General features: G+C 35.9%; 1 protein-coding gene across 4 annotated transcripts in view; it reads right to left on the bottom strand.

The window, feature by feature from the left end:
* Klhl32 (kelch like family member 32) overlaps positions 1–20,729 on the bottom strand; it is a 192,128-nt gene that overhangs the window by 131,653 nt on the left and 39,746 nt on the right. For all 4 annotated transcript variants that reach the window (XM_015499464.2, XM_048811362.1, XM_048811400.1 and 1 more), the window contains exons 2-3: positions 13,354–13,441; positions 5,518–5,698 (exon numbers count right to left, since the gene is read on the bottom strand). In XM_015499464.2, the coding sequence (XP_015354950.2) occupies positions 5,518–5,698; positions 13,354–13,376 (204 nt within the window). In that variant the 5' untranslated portion in view covers positions 13,377–13,441. The remainder of the gene's footprint in view (positions 1–5,517; positions 5,699–13,353; positions 13,442–20,729) is intronic.

The following is a 20,729-nucleotide window of genomic DNA, read 5'->3' as shown; positions in this document are numbered from 1 at the left end:
TAATTTTTAAAAAAAGAAAGAAAGAAACCTCTTCATATACACAGCCTTTCCCTGTTGCTTCCTCAAGGATACAGCTTCCTTCAAAATGCCTTGCAGCTGCTCTCTTCCTAGCATCCTCCATACCTCAGGTCTGTGGGCAACATTAGCATCTCCTTGCTTTCATTATCCTTGACCTTGAGCCAGGGCTTTACGTGTCACTCCTGTTTTTCCTCTCCTTCGCTGTCAATTCTACCTCCTCTAAACCACTCCTAAGCACATTCTCTTCTCCCTAGCTATCTGCTCCTCACTTAGTTCAGACCACCATTTGCTCTTCATAATTGCTTTTTCGGCCCCTATATGAATTATTTAAATTTGAACCTCCTTTATTTTTAAAATAAAGATCATAATATTAGTATCCAGCTTACAGGTTTCTTCAAAGGACGAAATGAGTTGATACACATAAAACATTTAGAATAAATGCTCAGAGCATAATAAATGCTTAATTAATGGTAGTTATTATTACTGTTATTATTGATTGAGAATACTGAGGGACAAAAGCAAAGCTTAAGCCTAAAACACCATTCCAAACCTCAAAATCCTGTAAGCAATTACATTATGTAGCAGTCATTTGTTCACTTATCTTTATCTCCCAACAGACTATGAATCCATTTGATGTCTAGAAAATAGCAGGTATGTAACAAATACTTATTGAATTGAAAAAAAATTATTTCTAATTATATAATAATGGGCTTTTATGCCATTCAATCAAGTAATGACTAGGGAATATGATTACAGAAATGCATGGCACATAGATTTTGCTTTTTAATATCATGGTTTGATGCCCTTCTCTCAAGTCTAAAAATTACACAGGCAGAAGTACACTCTGGCTCTAACAGAAAAAGAAGCTCAAATATTTAACTTTCCAAATGTCATATTTGAATCACTTTACCAACACATATATGAAGCTACATTAGATAGCCAAGACATCTGCTTCCTTGGCCAGAAAGTGCAGGCGTTCGTGGGGATTTAAGCTGGAGACAGCAAATATAAAACAACAGCCTTCAGAACCTACAGGGTAGCCTGTAGCCCAGGGCTGCCCATGTTGGAGCCCTGAAATTTACATGCTCCCTTCAAGGGTCAATGGGGCTTCCAAAGATAAGGGATAAAAGGCTGCCTCAGCCTCACCTCTTACACACTTTCTAGATCACAAGGCCCCTAACTCTCCCGGTATATCTGATTCAATTCACTTGTGTTCAACTGTACTTTTATGGGCTTCATTAGTCCTTGGCTAGTCACAGTCCCCCTCAGAAATGTTACTGGCAAAGTGACCACAACCCATAGTACATAATATTTAATTCTTTGAAGGAGATAAAAGGAGTACCTTACATATGACTTTAGGGAAATAGTAGAGGATAGTTAAGATCAGGCATTGTGCATGCCAGTACCCTTGTTGTTGGCTGTGATAAACCTTAGAAGATAGACTGAGAAGCCAATAGGAAGTTACAGGTGCAAAGCTGAGAGTGCAAAGATCCAGAGGTATCTGGAGAATGGTGTTGCCACCACACTGAATGAGCAGAAGACAACAAAGGGTCAGATGAATGATACCTAAAGGTCTGGAAGGTCATCCCAGGGGTCTGGCAGTAGTCAGTCAGGTGGTCAGGAGGACCTAAGCAGGAGGTGGAAGTAAATCACACAGTCCTGCACCAGGATTTGGAAAGGAACAATCAGAGGAGAAGAAAAGATAAGTGGTTACAGGAATGTTCTAAGAAGAGAGAAGGGGTGTCAGATTAAAAAGTGAAAAGATAGGAAAAGGTGGAATCAAAGGTTATTCTGGCAAATCAAAAGGTGAGTGAAGGTGTGACCAGCTGAGCATAAAGATGAATTGAACTTTCTTCCCACTAACACCCAAACATGGCACAGCCAAGAGCCACAGGTTAACCAAAAGAGAGAAACAGTTCGTGTTTATTCAAATTCAGCTGTGCATTAGTCACTGAGCCGAGTGATTTATTTACCTTATTTGTTCCCATTTAAATCTCTATATAACCCATGAGAGCTCTGTTTGATGGTCATCAATTTAGATCAATTTAAAAAACAAAAGGTGCACAGCAATAAAAAGACCTTCGTATATTCATAGCATAGATGGTGAAGAGGATGAATTACTCAGAAAACGTTGTTAAGGGAAAACCTGCTATTTGCCAAGCATGGTGGGAAACAATGGCAAACAGACAGATACAGGTAGAGTCCCTGATTCAAACTCAGACCTGACTTCTAAGTCCATTCCTTTCTTCTTCTACCATTGCTCTGCTCTCTCAGAAAAGAAGTTCCTGCTGTGATTCAGTTACAGCATTTGACTAATGCCATGCTGTGCCCACACAATTGAAATTGTCGATAATCTTAATTCTTGAAGTCATTATTTTTTACTCAAGAATGTGATTTTAAACCTTTCAAATGTTAATGATCACAGGAAATCACAGTACTTTGTGCTGAACTGCTCATTCATTATTCATATTTTAAGCAAGCAAAACTGATGTTAACTCTCAGACCAATATAAGAAAATGGTTTACATCAAAGTTTGAGCCTTCTCCCTCTGAGAGTCCCAGCTTCTTGAACAGAACAAGAAGTACTTAAGCTTTAAAATAATTTTCTAGATATCAGAGTATGGAGTACAAAAATGTAACTTGTATCAAAGTACTTAATTAACACTAGAAGGAAAACTCCAAGAGTCATTTGTATATTTTAAATACTCAAGATATTAAGAATTGAAATATACATGGAACTCTATGATAATTAGAAAACATTTCTTTATTCACTTAATAAATATTTATTGATCACTTACAAAGTGATTTACAAAGGCAACTTTATCATTGTTATGAGATACTTAGAAATTACTACAACAGGATATTGTTTCTAGGTTTTATATGGGTACAGCACAAGACACAAGGAAACAAATATAATTCTAGTCCAGGGCATGTGGCTGTTGGAAAACAGTTCTCCAAAGGTATCTAGCATTTCTGCATATATTGTGAATAGACCAATGACTATCCTTTGTTTTGAATTCTATTTTCAAGTATGTTTCTATAGCCAACAGCCTTGGAAGACAGAGGGTTATAAAAGTCAAGAGCATAGGGCAGGTTTGCTCAAAATTCTTGATATAGTATCTCTGCAGAGTGAAGTGTGGGAATGCTTACTGTCCAGTATGATGAAGTCTCACTCCAGAGCAAAGGGTGGACATATTTACTACCCATCATAAAAGATTGCTATTCTGGGGCTGGGGTTGTGGCTCAGGGGTAGAGTGCTTGCCTACCATGTGTGAGGCACTGGGTTCAATCCTCAGCACCACATAAAAATAAAGACATTGTATCCATCTATAACTAAAAATATTTTTTTTTAAAAAAGATTGCTATTCCCTGAGCTCAATTGATCCTCTCCTATACCACAATCTATTCAGTATAGCAACACAACCTGGCTCTTTTTAATTGGTACTTTTTAGTTATACATGATAATAGGATCCATTTTGACATAATTATAAAGACAGGGAATATAATTTGTTTTAATTCAGTTCCCAGTACTTCCCCTTCCCTTTCCTTCCTCCTACCCCTGATTCCTTTCCCTCTATTCTACTGACCTATTATTTACTTATAGTGTTTTTTTAGTTACTGTCTTACACATGTACATGATTGTGAGATTCACTGTGGTATATTTATATATGTACATAGGAATAGACAGTGGAATGAATCTGACATAATTTTCCTAAGTACATATATGAATTCGCTACAGTGAATCCCACCATTGTGTATATCCATAAGAAGGGGGTCCTAAATATAAAATGGATTTTGCTGTCATATATAACTAAGAAGAATAAAAAATAAAATTAAATAATTTAATTAAAAATGAAAAATTAAATTAAAAACCCAACAGGCAGAGATCTAAGTGGAGAGAAGTTAAGCACCAAGAAGACTATATTATAGTCTAAGAGATGACAAAACTCATATTACATAACATGCACACAATTCAAAGTATTTTATTGTTTCAAAAACCCTCTGAATAATAAAACCTCTCTGGAAGATTAATACCTGACAATGTGAGAGTACATACATGCATCACTGTATTAACTGAACTAAAAGGTCACTTCACAGATAAAGTACTCAGCTTCATTTTGGAGTTTTGAATCAAATCCCTATTTTTTTATTCTAGAAATAGAAATTTCAATTAATTACCTCTTTTCCTTAACATTACTCAGTTTTGTCACATTTAAAAGAATTTTAAAAGGATTTCTTTTATCATTTGGAATCTTTGAAAATTCTCTAACACTAATAGTTGCAATGGAGTGCAGTTGATGTTGTCTCTAAACATGAAACACAAAATCATTATGGGAAATATCCAAATTAACCAAAGGATTTCCATGAGTCTGGGTTGGTTTTTATATCACTTAGAGACTTTGGTGAAGGACTTTAAAAAACCAATCACAATTAAATTTGTATTCCCATGCATATAGACTTATTATGTTTCGAAAATATTGGTCACTAATTAGCAAAGTAACATTAAAAATAAATTTTTATAAGAACCTAAAAATGAATATTTAAGAATTAATACTTCAAAAAAACTAGTACCTAGCTAATAATTTTCCAGGTTGTCCTTTTTATAATCAAATAAGAGAGAGAATAGCATAAGAATTAAACATGACTTTCAGTTTCATATCTGCCAATTAGGAACTGTGTGACTTGTTATTTACTTTCTGATTTATTAAAAATTATTTAACCTTTGAGATCCACTTTCCTTACACATAAAATGGTGATTTTAATAGTACTCATCTGCATTTGAACGATGGGTTTTATGAGGATTAAATGAGATATGCATATAAAGTCCTTGTCTGCCAAAAGCACAGGAAATGCTAAATGAATGGCACTTAATCAGCTATAAACATAATATACACTTTCTTCTCCCCAAAAAGATCATCAGAGCCCCACATATCATTAGTAGCTGGAAATCGAACTCCCGAGTTCTACTAAACAAAACAATATATCTTACTCAGTCACATGTGTCAACATTAAGGTTTATGAGACCAATTGCAATTCTGTGCCAGGAACGAATAATTAGAAAACATCGGTAACATGTATAGAACATGCATAAAAATGTACAAAAATCAGAAACACTACATATATTTAGGAACTTTTTTTTAAGAAGTTGTTTTACAGATTGTTCTTGTCCTTAATCCAGGAACACCCCTCCCCTGGCCCACACCCCCATATGGAGAACTACAATACCACATTTTCTAATGAGGGTAAAGTACCAGATACCCCTTGGCTCAGATGTGAAAGACATGTCTGTCTTCCATAGGGACAAACAGCCATGTATCCAGATATGGATGTATCTCAATGGGCCCCCAGATCTCATTTTTCCCAGGGAAAAAACATATGTCACCAATGTTTGCAATTCTGGAGACACATTCTAGTTGGTTCATGCTTGAGTGACAGATCAGGAAACACTGTCATTCTTGGTTTACTGATATCCTAAGTCACACAAACTACCTTAACTTACCCGAAAGTAGTCACTGCATGCTGCTAGGACTGCCTTGTGAGCATGGAATTTCTGTTCCTCAGCAATCAAGGTGACATCACAGAGGATACCGTCACTCCTCTGCTGATTCAGCGCTGCCAGGACGCTGTCATTGTGAGATTCTGAGTGGCAGAGCCTCTGGCCTGTCAGCATTTCTTGAATACTACAAAGGAGAACAATCAAGTCAACTTTTTTCCTCTCAACAGCCCTGCTTCCTGAATGCTATCCCATCTTTCCACCCTGATGGAAGGAACTTGGCTTCCAGTGCACTGAATTTGACCTTCACGTTCATACATTTTTTTTTTTAAAAAAATCTCCTCTGTGCTATGTTCTTTTTCAAAAATATTTTTTTAGTTGTAGATGAACACAATACCTTTATTTTATTTTCATATGGTGCTGATGACCAAACCCAGTGCCTCACACATGCTAGGCAAGTGCTCTACCACATCCCAGCCCTGTGCTATGTCCTTGTTTTCTTTTCTCTGATTCTTTCCTTTGTCCCATCTTTTTATCTCCTACTAGTGCCCCTCTTTCTAAGTTTGTGTTCATGTGTGTCCATCCATCTGTGTCTTCGTATTAGTCCATTTCTTGGACCCGTGAGCCTAATTCTAGGTCCTGATCCCCTCAGCATGTACACCTCTGAGTACAAAATTTGCTCTTGATGTGTTTGTGTGTGTGTGACTCTTTCCAATCTGTGACTCCCACTCTAACTGATTCTTTCTCCAGCTTTGTAACTTAAGATGTCTCCCCACAAGACATAATACTTCATTAATAAATACAGGAAAAGTGAGCAAATGCTGATTAGGGAAAAAAGAGCTACAGGTTGTGAAACCCTGTTTCTGGACAGCAAACTCTACTTAAAGCTGAGTAAAGACAGCAAAAGGATGGTTGAGCATTGCCTCTCCTGTGCTGATAATTCCTGCATCCAGTCCCTCCTTCTTAGTGCACAAGGGCTGCTCAGGAAAAGCACAGAGTGGCCATAGCCTTGCCTTCATGGCTGGTTTATTGACAGGGTTCTGCCCAGCAGGTGCACCGGTTGCCTGGTATATTACATGAAGCACAAATCACCACCTTAAAGCTAACTAAATGCTTCCCATGAAATTCCAGAGTGCAGTCAGTAAGCTCTATTGGACATTTTCAACTGGGAAGCCTCAGAAATGTCAGAACTGTGGAAAGAGAATAACTTGACAGAAGGTGATGATATAGGAAGCTCTCGTGGGAAGGTGGGTGGATTGTTTTTAGTTAAAATGTGGCAGTGAGTTTTGAAATGGTGACTGTCACTGAACAATCATCTAGTGGCTCTAGCTCTAGGAACACTTAAAATCACTAATTGAAAACCATGTTCAGAAGCATAAATAATTTTTATAAGTTCCTATGTAAAGCCTAGAATGGAGATTAATCGGCATCATTCAGTTGAAGAAATGAGGAAACAGAATGGTAACAGAAAAATTATAACAGCTAAGTACATCTTTAGAAAGTCTTTGAAAAAATCTTTCCTAAAAGGATGACACTTTTGTGTATTTAACAAACACAATGCTTATACCACATTTAGCGAACTCTTCTTAGAGATTTATAATTATTGATTCATTCAACTTTCATAATAGCCCTAGGATGCAGGTAGTATTGTTAGCTCTATTTTACAGATAAAAAAAACAAAAGTTCAAGAGCAGGCATTGTTTTTTAAATTTTTAAATTTTTTTTAGTTGTAGATGGACACAATACTTTTTATATTTTTCATGTGGTGCTGAGGATCAAACTCAGTGCCTCACGCGTGCCAGGCAAGCACTCCACCACTGAGCCACAACCCCAGCCCAAGAGCAGACATTTTGAAAACATAACACTGAGAGTTATTCCTTTTTTTGCTTAAAAAAATAATCTGTAAATATGAGCTCCAAAATGTATGCCTGAGGGGGACAAAGGGTACAAAAGTCCCACATAATTTTATATTTATATTATGTATAATAATCAGAAAATCAGCCATTTAGAATAATATACATGAATATAATAACATGAGATCATAGATGTTTGAAATCATGCTTCCAAAACATTAATTTTTATACTGTGACTTAAAGTTTTGAGGTAGAATGTAGATTTTTATTGCAATCTTAGAAAATGTATTTAAAACTTTCATGAATTTTTCCCCCTTTCTATCATCTTAAATACTAAATAAATAGATTTTTAAAAATTTAACTTGCCATGGAACAGAATATATTAAAACAATTTCCTTAAAATATTTCCTTACTCATTTTCCAAATATAGTGCCACAATGCATGTCCTTATTATTAAGCCTAAATCAGTATTTGCATTTCATATATATGTAGAGAGTAAATAAATTTTGCCAGGAAAAGAGCAGCTGTAAAATGAAATTTGGCAAAGGAGAAAGGTCTCCACTTTGAAACAATAGTGATGCTGCACGATTTCACAGGATCATTCAGCTTGGCTTGAAATATTCAAGCTTAAAGAAAATAACAAGCTAAATATTTAAGACAACACTTGGCACAAGATCCCAAATATTTTGGAACCAATATGTTAGAAATCTTTAAAAGCAGAAACAAATACTCCAACATTTGGCAAGAAATAAAGGCCCACTAATCAACAAGTCAATATTGTATTCCGAAAGTAACTTCCCACTCAATTCTCAGATATAAATCTGCAAAAGACTTCAACCCTCCAGTGTAAAGGAACATGTGGCCAATGAACACTGCTGGAAGGTGACAAGCCCACTTTACCAAGTAATAATCATAAGCCAGGGAGGAGAGGAATCAAAGTCTGCCATGTACCATGTCTAATTAACTGATGAGCAGATACTTACTTGCAATTAGCTCTCTGTCAGCATCTATAACACACCAAATTAGCAAACTACACCCTTCAATTTAGAGGAATTTCCTTTTACTATCTGGGAAACAAAAGAAAAAAAAACATATCCTAAAACTTCCTAATTCCTGGAAAAATACATGAAGAAGCAACTATATTTCTCAAGGGAATACAGATTTGAGTGTCAAAGGACAACAATCAAGTTCTGAGAAAAATGTTCCATGAAAGAATTGTTGCCACCTCAAAATTCACAGGTAGTGCTGTGGCCTACCTCACCCAATGCAACTCAATGTCCTTTTCTATGGCCCACCTTACCCAATGCAACTCAATGTCCTTTTCTATGGCCTGCCTTACCCAATGCAACTCCAATGTCCTTTTCTACAAGAACCCGATGAATTGCACTGTTTCACATGAGAGCCACTAGTCACACATAGCTCCCTAGGTGGCTCGCAAATAAAAATGTGATGTTAGTGTAAGATCTATACAGGATGTCAAAGATGGTATGAAAAAAGAATGAAAAATATCTCATTAATGTTTTAATATTGATTACATGTTTAAATTATTATAGTTTGGGTATATTTGGTTTATATAAAATATATTAATTAATTAACATTAATTTGACCTGTTTATATAAAATAAATTAATTAACATTAATTTGACCTGTTTCTTTTTACCATTTTTTTTTCTAATGTGACTACTTCAAATTATGTATGCTTCCTATTATGGTTCTAGTGGGAAGTTCCTAGAAAGCTATGTTCCTTTATCTCTTTTCACCTGAAGCCTACTAGGACTTCCGGTGACCCCCAATCAGGCTCCTGAGCCAAGCCTGGGCCTGGTGCAACAGTGAGAAGCCTATACTCCCTGAGCTACACATTGCTTTTTAGTAACATCAGGGAGCAACCACTTGATTGACTGTATGTCAGCATCAGTAATGGGGAGTGTAATAAGAGAGGTCTTGGGGAATAGTAGTATTCATGACTTTAAGCCTGTAACCTTCATTCTTGGATGGATGGCAAAAACTGATAAATTGAATGCAGAGCATGAAATTCATAACAGTGTATACCCTACTCACAGCAAGTCACTGCATTAGTGCTAGTCACTACCTCCATTCAAAAAGGGAATAATTTCATCACAGAAATCCCACAGGGTCTCATTTTCATAGAATAAAATTTGACTGAGTTCAATCACTTTTTATGTTATAAATTCCAAAATGGCTATGTGGTTTTAAACATCTGCATTTCAAATTTGAAAATTCAACTGAATTTCTATATCAGTGTTTGCCTACTACTTCTATATACAAGAACATGCAAGTAGTCTTCAAGTAAGGGTCCCAATAAGATGTTATACTCTTACATGTCAAAAACAGCCAAGTTGTATAAACAGCCTTAATCCTTTCTTTTTCCTTACATTAATACGAAAATAATTCTACTTATTTATCTGGGAAGGCTGCTAAAAGTAATGGAACTTAATCTTATTTTTTATAAAATACTTTATAAATTTTTACGATTCTACAGTTGATAGCAATGGCCATTATAATAGCAAAAAGAAATCACGGAGAATGATTAAGAAATAATAAACAGAAAGGAATTTAATTGTATATGAACAGTTTTGTATCCTTCCTTGCCTCATTCATTCATCTTACAAATATTTATTCAGCCTGTTGGTAGCAGGGCAAAAACAGTGAGCAAACTCAGATGTGGCAGCAGTCCTCATGGAACATTCAGTTTAGTTAGGCAGTTACACATTAATCAAGTAATCTGGCCTTCCTAAAGTTCCTGGAGGTGCAAGCTTAAGGACATAATAAATTACCCTGGTAAAAGGATGAGAGGAAATTTTCCAGACAAAAGAACAGCAAATGCTATGATCCTGTGGAATAGAGGAGAATGACCCTTACACAATGTCTACAGATGGTTAATGGCTAGAACCCTGAGGAAAGGGGAGAGCCTGGTATAGGTGAGGCCAAAGTAGCAGAGGCTGGAGCCCACTCATGAGGGTATCTTGGTCAGGTTATCCTAAGAGTCATGGAAAGTCACAGAAAAAAAGTCACTCAAGCTGCAGTATCAAGAGAGGAAAGGGAGACCGGGGTAGACAAGAGCAGCTCTGGACTGCAGCTATAGTTCAGATGAGTTATGGACTTGGACCATGGACTGGAGTATGGGAATAGAGTTCCAGATGAATGGGTTTGAAAGCTATTCTGAGAGAAATATAGAGGCATTGGTGGTGGACTAAATATGGAGGTGGGAAGGAAGGAGGTCACCATGAAGATGTCTATATTTCTGTTTTATTCCCAGTTTAAAAGGATCTGAACTGCAGAGAAGAAGATGATAAATTTGGTTTGGGACATGTTAAGTTTGAGTTGTCTTTAAGACTCCCAAGAGCAGATGTCAAATATATAGTTTGATTCATGGATGGAGCTCAGAAAGAAGTCTTGGCTAGAGATATAATTTATGGGTTATATGCACAGAGGGGTAGTAGAAGCACAGCTCTGCTATAACCAACAAGTCACCAAGAAAATAAGAAAGATGGAATTTAAAGCAGATAAGCAATATTGGGCTTAGTTGTAGAAAAGGATTGCCCCTTGAATAGCAGGGAATAAATAGGTGGCCCACAAACACATACTAAACCTCTGGGCATGTTTTTTCTTATTGTATCTAAAGATTTTCTGAACTGGTCTCCAATGGACAATGTAGGCGTGAAATACAGATAGTTTGGCTCATCTGAATAGGAGTTTTTTTTTCAGATAAATGCATGAAAAATATCAGGAATGCAAGAAATTAAGGATTTAGCAAGAGTTATAGAATATAAACTGTTTAAGAAGGAAAATGGGGAGAAGAAAGGTTTGATTGTGGGGGAAAAAAAAAAGCAGGGCCAGTAGGTGAGACAGTGTAGTGATGTCACAGTGCAGTCCTAATGGGGGTAAATAAATCAGCAATCCAGGAGAGGAGGTTCTGGAAGAGTAAAGTGGCTGGTGTAGCGATTTCAAAAATGAAGCAATTACAAATGACAAGGCCCAAGGTGTGACCATAGGAGTGGGTGGTTCAGTGGAAGGAGAAGAACATTTTTGGAGATAAAGCAGGTTGAAGGTCCAAGAACCATGCAGCTGAAGAGATCTTCCATGCTGACACTGAAGACCCTGAAAGGTTATAAAGGGAAGGCTGCAAGCCAGGTGCCAGGGTTCTCAGTGAATAAGGGAAAATGACCTTGACTAAAGTGAGGAAGAGAATCGAGTAAGAGAGCTGAAGAGTCCTACCTTCAGAACAGCATGTCTTTGTCATGGTCTTCTTGAACAACTCGTCTAAGGATTAATGATTTAGAAACAAAGCTGAGAACAATCTCTCCACTCATCCTTGAAATATGTGGGATGTGATAAAATAAATAATGCTGCCACTTGAGAGGGCTACAAGAGAAGCAGTCCTCAGGGGAGGACAGGTTCAAGGAAGTCATGAGGTAAACAGAGCTTTTGGAATGGGGGACTTGATACAACTGAACATTTAATCATGTTGCAACAAACAGTTCTACCTGATATGATGTAAGAGTAAGAGATGAGAAGGGAGGGTTCTGGGTCAAAGCATAGCAGGAGAGAACATTATAATAGAAATGAGATGTTGTACTGTAGATGACAGATGATGCTAGAATGGACATTGGTTAATAAAAACAGGAATGACAAATTGAAAGTCAGCATCATTTTGAGAATGCACACTGATAATGGTAATCAGAAATAAATGTCTTGGCTGAGGTGGTGGCAAATAGATACCACAGTCCCCATGTGCTATATTGGTTGGTGACTAGATCCAGGTAGGGTTTCTCAACTGCAATACTACTGACATTCTGAGCTAGAATGGTTTTTGCTGTGGGGAGTTGTCATATACATTGTATGATGATTAACAGGATTCTTGGCCTCTACCTACTAAATGCCAATCATACCCTCACTCCTGTAGATAACCCAAAATGTTGCCAGATGTTGCACAATATACCCTCATTCCCCACTGAGTAAAACTGACCAAGTGCAGCGGACTCATGTGGGAAGAGCAGAGGCATTACACTTGCTATAGCAACGCCAGCATTTCTGAACACATTCTTGGAACTAGTCACCTTTAATAACTTCAGAGTCATGGAAAAAAGCTGGTATCATTATTTAATAGACATGCTCAATTCTTAATATTAAAAAATGTATTCTTAATGTTTATCACATGTCTTATTCATTGCTCTGAAGATCTTTTGACTATTTCCCTGAGGATGATAAAGATTTACCTCCAATGAGAATATGACAAGTGCACTCTCTTGGCTCCCACTGTTTCTGGAACATGCCAAGCTACTCCTTCCACTCCAGATCTCAGGTCATAGAGCACTTCCTCAGAAAGGCATTCCCTTATTGTATTTATCCTGTACTTTTCCTTCAGAGCATTTCTCACAACTATATTTGCATTGCTGATGGTGTGATTATTTAATGTCTATTTCTCCCATGGAATAGCCATTTCATGAGGGCAGGGACCTTATCTGTTTCATTCATAGCTGGGTCCTCTGAACCAAGTAGTGCTTGGCTCAATAAGTATCTATTTAAAAAGTGAATATTAAAGGTAAATGTTATAAAAATTTTGAGAGTAAGCATTGCACTCCCCAAAGTGATTGCTTTAAATCATTTTAAAGTCATATTCATTGGGGATAATAGTCATATATGTGCATAGTTTTCTGAATTGTTTGAAAAAATCATATACTTTTGCGGTGGTGTACTTTTTGTTTGAGGGAGGTTATTACTGCAAATAAGAAAAAGAAAAAAAGTAATAGCATTCAAAGGACCATGAAAATTCTTCAGATTATTGACCAACAACTAGGTAATAGTGTTTAGTCCTGTGCCATCACACCAAAATCATAAAAGCTCTCACTGGTTGGTTTATTCCTTCAAATATGTGTTCAGCCTCTGCTCTGTACTTGGTCCTGGAATGTGCAGTGTGACCATTTCAGGGCTCAATAGATGAAGCAAGGATGTCATCCTACAGTGTATACCTGAGGCAGCGTTCAGACGGCATTGTCTAGCTGGGTTCCTCAGGGTCTCAGTCTTAGAAGTTTGCAGAGGAATCAGCAAGCATTCCAGCTAGATAAAAAGATAAGAAAGAAGAGCATATTGAGCTAAATGCAAAAAAGCACATTCTGGGTATCCTGATGCTAATGTATTAGAGTCCTGAGGAGACGGCAGGAGAGCTCCATTGTTGACATGTAACATTTTGATACCAAGCTCTTTTAACATGCAATGGTTCTAGATATTTTGAAATTTTTAAGCTTTTTCACATTATTCAAGGACAAGAATGTCAAATATATTTGAGAGTCAATAATATTTAATAAAAGATTGAAATACAAAATAAAACATCAGATGGCCAAAGGGAAAAACTGATTTGATAAGAGAAATTTGATGATCTAAATCACTGATACTAGTTGACTTGTCCTTCACAGAGATTTTACTTCCCTTCCAAACATGTTTAATGAAATTAGTCAAGTACTTCTTGGCTAAGTGTTTACAGAAAGATGATTTTCTATTCAAGGAGCAGATTTCTGAAAACAAGATGAAAAAAAAATGACATATAGAGGATGAAAATTAGCAGGAAATGAAGACTGGGTTCTTACAGGATTAGCATAGTTGAAATATGTAATAGGATGCAGTTGTCAGGCTTTAAATGGCTCCTTGGCTATATACACTTATTCACTTACTTCCTGCTCCCCACTCTTGTCTTGGTTTTAAATCATTGATGTATCTCTAAACAGAAAAATAATTATTTAAACAGTCTGGGACCTGGTCCATGACTACACTTTACAACTCTCTCTAGAGGGTCTAGCTCCCATTTTCTAATACATCCAAGTAGCAAAATTAATTGCAATCTGGATAAGTTAAATAGGCTTCCTTCTGTCTCAATTTTATTTTGAAAAGCGAAAACAGGGTGAAAATGCCTATGAAAGGAATATGCTAAACTGTGCCTATTTCTACTGATTTGTATAAAAAAAGAGAGCTACAATTTGCAATCTGACTAAAATACAGGATTTATTATATTGGACAGAAACCCTCAATTGGTATGATTGTATTTCATTGTTAGTGATTCAAACAGTTTTTATACAATTGTATCTTTTAATTCTTATTTTCTTTTTTAATCATGGAAAACAGGATATCTATACTTTCATTTATTTCTAATGCAAGTTTTGATAAACCTAAAAGTGAACATCATTTTTAAATGATTCATGATGGGTGAGCAGCACAGGTGGTCAGAATGATTCTAGGTACATTGTTTAATTAGCTGAGACACTTGCTTAGCAACCCACTGTTGCTACAGTTTCCTTTCAGAATCCAGGTTATAAACTCGAGGCTGTTATATCCTAACACAAACACTAACAGAAATGGACACTTGAGCTTTAAAATTGCAAAGAATATCTTTTATTACAGGGAGGTGAAAAAGCTTAATCTATCTGAAAGCCCAATGTTTTGAAAACTCTTCCAATAATCAGATGAATGGAGAATACAGATCATAAAAGTTATGTAATTAACAATTAAAGGACAAATCTAACTTGATATTTTTCAAATATTTCAAACATGATCATTGAAAATTCTAAAATAAACTGCCTTCTATAGACATTTACTTTTTGGAGACCAACTGATTAAATTATCTCTTCTCCAAATTACCCACTGATAATCTGCTACATCCTGCAAAGCTTAGTGAAATGGATACCACTTTAAAGGTGAGTCAAAATGAGTTATGAAATCACCATTGAAAAATTTTTCTTACTTTTTATTATTTACTATTTTTATATACATTTTTTACTATTTAATTTGATTAAAGTCATAAATTTAGTTGGATTAAAGTTAAAATTTATAGGCAAATGCACCCTTTTTATGGAAACATCCCTGACTACTCCCAGTACAGTGTACATACAATATGGCTGGTTGTCAGTGCCAGCCATTTAGACCTCTTCTCCCTCAGCTAGCTTCCTTGCACTTTTTCACATGCCTGGAATGTGGATTTCTTCCTAATTCAAGATGCTCAACTTTTCCCATGAGCTCAGGGAAATACAAGACATCTCCTGTATTTCCCCTCCCAAGAATCCACACTTGGATTCAGAGCTGGGCCAGCATGGTGGAGCATTGAAGAATATAGGGAAAGGCTCAAGTTCCTCCAGGCACCCAGGTCCTAGGGCTGCTTGCGCGCCTTCAGAAACATTAACTACATTTATTACAAACCCTAAGGGGAGTGCTGGGTGGGGTTGGCAGCATGGGGCATAACTCTTTTCCTGTGAATTGAGAGTGACCACCTCAGTGGTCTCTTTCAACTAGTCCCCTACAACTTTGTAACCCACTGGCAAGACGAAGATTCTCTCCTTGACCCAACTCCAGTCAGGCTCTTTTAAATTCCCACCCCCCAGCAAGTAGTCCCTGCCCATAGTCATGTCTTCAAGAACTTTTACTCAACCACTGAATAAATAAAAATATCACCTTAATGAACACAGAATTTATACTCTGAATATTTAGTCTCTGAATAGTAAATGTGTCTATAAAAATAGTTAAGAAAATGTATATTACATATTTCAGTATCATTACATGAGCTTCTCAGTTCAGTTTAAGGAACTCAAGAAGGAAGGAGGGGATTTTTCTGTGCAGCATAACTACTTTAAAGGAACAGGCAGGGAAGAGTACCAGAATATGCCATTCTAAACTATGGGTTTTTCATTAATGGCCATTTGAGAATTAGCTGCTACAGGAAAAACTCTAACAGGACACAAATTTTCCTTTTGTAAGGAGAATTTTTATTTACAAAGGACTGATGTATCATGGAGTCTCAGTAAATGTCAATGTGCGCTTTCTTTTATTATTATATATACAAATATGAATTCTATTGAGATTTGCCCAGATGATAGGTATGTGGATTAATTTTTACTTATGTTTTACTTTTTGCCAAAGTAGTTAACATGACAAGTACTAATCGTTTCATATCTTATTAATGATTTTTTAAAAGTACTACTTATTCCTGCTATCTGTAATTTATACTAATTAAAGGGAATGATCACCAGTTATTAAAAAAGTAGAAGTAAAATATAAGACAAACAGAAGTGATACAATAGAAGAGTCTAGAGATATTTATTTATTTATTTTTGGTCCCAGGGATTGAACCTGTGGCACTTAACCACTGAGTCGCATTCCCAGTCCTTTTTATTTTAAGACAGGGCCTCACTTAAATTTCCAAGGCTGGCCTTGAACTTGCAATCCTCCTGCCTCAGCTTCCTGAGTTGCTGGGATTACAAGCATGTGCCACCATGACCAGTGAGTTCAGAGACTTTTATACTTATTATGAATTGTAGACATAGGTCATAACCACAAAAACATAGCCACATTAGATAATTTTCCAATGTACTCAATGACTTCTTGATTCCAATTCAATATCTAATTAATATGCCTTGAAAGGAAATATTGCATCAAAGCATAAAACATATTGGTATATGTGCAATGGTCCTAGTCATTATTTCATTTATGTATTACATGAGATGACAATTTATCTTTAACTCTGGGATTTCTGTTTATCACATGAAGTGATACATTTTTAATATCAGGACATTAGCATGTGGTGCCTAAAAAGTAATAATAGATGTTCCTTTTGTCTGAACAGCAAATATCCAAGGGTCCCCCATTGGCATATTTTCCTGTACAGAACATGCATTCCTGAATATTAACAAGGATGCTTTCCATTTCAGAGATTGAAAACACCCAAGTTATTCCTCCAAATAAAAATTAACAGGGCTTACCTGTCACAGTAAAAGTCCAATGTGTGATCAAAAGTTCAGTTTGCCACCTCAGTAGAAATTTAGGCCCAAAGAGTAAAATTGCCCCATTCTTACTTCCAAAACCCTACAACTCTTTTAATACAGAAAAGACTGATTATCTGGTCAGAAGTGGTGGTGCACACCTGCAATCTCAGTGACTTGGGAGGCTGAGGAAGGAGAATATCCCTGGTATGAGGTCAGACTCAGCAACTAACTTAGTGAGGCCCTGTCTCAAAATAAAAAATAAAAAAAGGGTGGGGATGTAAGCTCAGTAATAAAGCACCCCTGGGTTCAATCCCCACTATCAAAAAAAAAAAAAAACTTGATTATTCAGAACATACTCCCTGAGATTATAACCTTGAAGCTTTCCTATTGAACAATTGATATTAAAAATTTTAACTCAAAAATTTTGGAAACAATGACTATTTCACCTAGTATCATTAATAAAATGTACTTTGATCTGTATTATAGTAAACAATGCTTTACATGAATGAACTAGTTTAATTCTCAACTAGTTTAAACTAGTTCATTCATGTAAAGCATTGTTTGTTGGTAAAAGCATTGTTTGTTGGTAAAAAATCTGTAGGTAAGGAATTCAACAAAAGTCACAGAACTAAGAATTGGTACTGTCAAATATCAAAACTGGGTCTGTTTGAACAGATGCTTTTTAATTTCTGCTAGGGTTACATCCTGATAAACCCATTGTACACCAAAAATATCTTGAAAGTTCACTTAGGAAACTTAACCTACTCCACAATAGGTTAGTAACTGCAGAGTAATGACTGCTCACCCTCCTGAGCCCAGGGCAGACTGAGAGCTGCAACCTGCCATCATGAAAGTATACTATAGTATATCACTATCCTGGGAAAGTATCATAATTCAAAACACAGTTTCTGCTAAGGGTACATCCCTTTCGTGCCATAGTTAAATTAAAAAAAAATGTAAATTGAACAGTCGTTCATCTGCAATAGTCTGCATTCTGAATTGTTCTGCTCTAATCCCAAATTGTATTAAAGCCATAAAACTACTACTTTCAAAGACATCTAAAATAATTAAAATAGGTTATATGAAAATTACAGAAGAAATGTAGTCAGTGAATTCTTAGCATTATAAGACATAAATATGAACATTTTGATATACTAAGTATTTCTTAAAATCCTATGAGAGATGGAAAAGAATCAAGAGGGAAAAGATGAAATGTCTTTTTGAAGATGGACTCCACTAAAGGTTAACAGGACACACAAGTTTATGTTGTCCCAGCACAACAATACCAGAAAACTAAATATCTATAATAAGAAAAGAAAAAAACTTTGTAAAATTATGTAGCACACTGAATCACACAGCAAAGTGTCAGTTTTGTCTATTATTCTACTTTACATTTTATATATTTGAAAGCAACTATAATGGTGCTTAGTACACCATGTTACATAGTGAACATTAACTTGATTCTCCTTTCCCATCACCTGGATGGAAATATTGAGGGCACACTTGTCAACAGTGTATTTAAGATTAAAAGCTGAAAGAGAAGCTGAACAGGTTGGATGGCACAGTTAGCTCCAGGGATAATCTGATAAGATGAAGTTAACAAGGCTCAAAAAATGTTGCTGTATTTCATTTTTTTTTTATTATCAAAATGAAGGAGAAGTAGCTTAATACTCACATGAGATTTAAAAAAGAAAACAACCCACAACCCTACAGTTTTTTTAAAAAAATCATTTGTATGATTATGCATAGTACTCAAAAGAGTGTAAGACAGAATTCACTAATATTCTCAATATATAATGTATTTATATATCAATAAGAATAAGATGAACAACTCCATAGAAAATAATGGACAAAGAGCACAGACAGATAAATCATCAAAGTGGAAATATAAACAGTCAACACTTGTTCAACCTGTTTAGTAATAAAAATTGCAAATAAATCAACAAGATGCCAGTTCTTTCCAATGGAGCAAGGAAAAGGAACCTCTTATACATGCCCACAGGTATTTAAATTGGTAGAGGGCACTTGTAAATATGGACCAAAGGCTTTAAAATGTGCAAATCCTTAACCCAGAATTCTATATCTAAAATACACCCTATAAAAATAATCAGATAAGCATGCATAGATATAGCTACAAGAGGTTTTACTGAAGTGTTGTTTATTCAAGCAAAAAATAGAAGTTATATATGAGGGGATGAGTTAAATAATGTATATCCTTCACTGAAAAACCAAGCAGTAACCTAATAGCAAAATGAGAAGGCAGATAAATACTTGAAAAAATATTTACATATTTTAAGAGAAAACATCAGAGTAAAATATATTATGTAAAATCACCTCTGTAAGAATACATGATTTTCATCTTGTGAAAAATATATTTATATATGTGTGTATATGCATATGTATGCATGTACATATACATATGCATATATACATATGTATATATGTACATATACATATGCATATATACATATGCATATGCATATACATATTTATATATATATGCGTATATACATATATATGTACATATTTGTACCAGAGATTAAACCCAGAGGCACTTACCCACTGAGCCATAAACCCAGCCCATTTTTTTTTATATAAACAAGATGGTCTTGCTAAGTTGCTTAGGGCTTTGCTAAGTTACTGAGGCTGGCCTTGAACTCCTGATTCTCCTGCTCAGCCTCCCAAATCACTGGGATTACAGGTGTGTGCCTCTGTGCCCAGCATGAAAATACTTTTTAATTTTGAATATCTGTATTTTCCAATGCTTCTACAATAAACATATGCTTTGAACATAATTTAGAAGGATAAAAAAGAAAAGGAGCCTTTGCTCTACATCCTAAATCTAGCACTTACCAGTCATATAATCGTAGTCAAATTGGTTAATTCCAGCACTCAGTGCCTTCAGATACAAAACTGATACAACAATCAATTATACCCCTCAGGGTCAGTTGGAGGATAAAACTAAGAGTAAAAACACTTTGAAACTGAAAACTGCTTCATAAACATTAGTTGTTATTACTGGCTGACAAAACATTCAGTAAGACAATCCTATAAAGAGGCTGGGGGGAAACCTGATAGACTCTCAGGGGACATTAAGAGAAGTGTGAGGAAAATGTGAGTCCCCTACCTGCCCAGGTCATATTTTAAACATATATATATATGTATAATAATATATATATTATACAGATATATACATACGTGTGTGTGTATAATGTGTGTGTCTATAATGTGTGTGTGTCTAGATACACACACACACACACACATTTTTTTTCCTGAGGTTTGTTGAATCCATGGATGCAGAACCCTCAGATATAAAAGACTAACTACAGTTTGTTGAAAGACACACAAGAGGTGTGATGAAACCAAGCTTCAATCATAGCTGAGCTGCCTCCAGAGTCCACACTCTGATCCACAGCTAACAGGAAGAAGGGATCGTATTCCAGGATTTAGTTACACCCTAAAGTGTAAAGATCTACCAACAGTTTCAGGAACCACCTAGTACCATTCCTGGAGAATGAAGGCAACAGTGACTCAATACAAAGGACGTTTTCAATAATCTAAAGTGCTCAAAGGCTATGTAAGTTAATATTTCCATCACTGGA

Source organism: Marmota marmota, unplaced genomic scaffold, assembly GCF_001458135.2.
Source record: "Marmota marmota marmota unplaced genomic scaffold, marMar, whole genome shotgun sequence".
NCBI classification, from domain to species: domain Eukaryota; kingdom Metazoa; phylum Chordata; class Mammalia; order Rodentia; family Sciuridae; genus Marmota; species Marmota marmota.
Note: the sequence above shows the minus strand (reverse complement) of the source record. Positions and strands in the feature narration are given on the sequence as shown.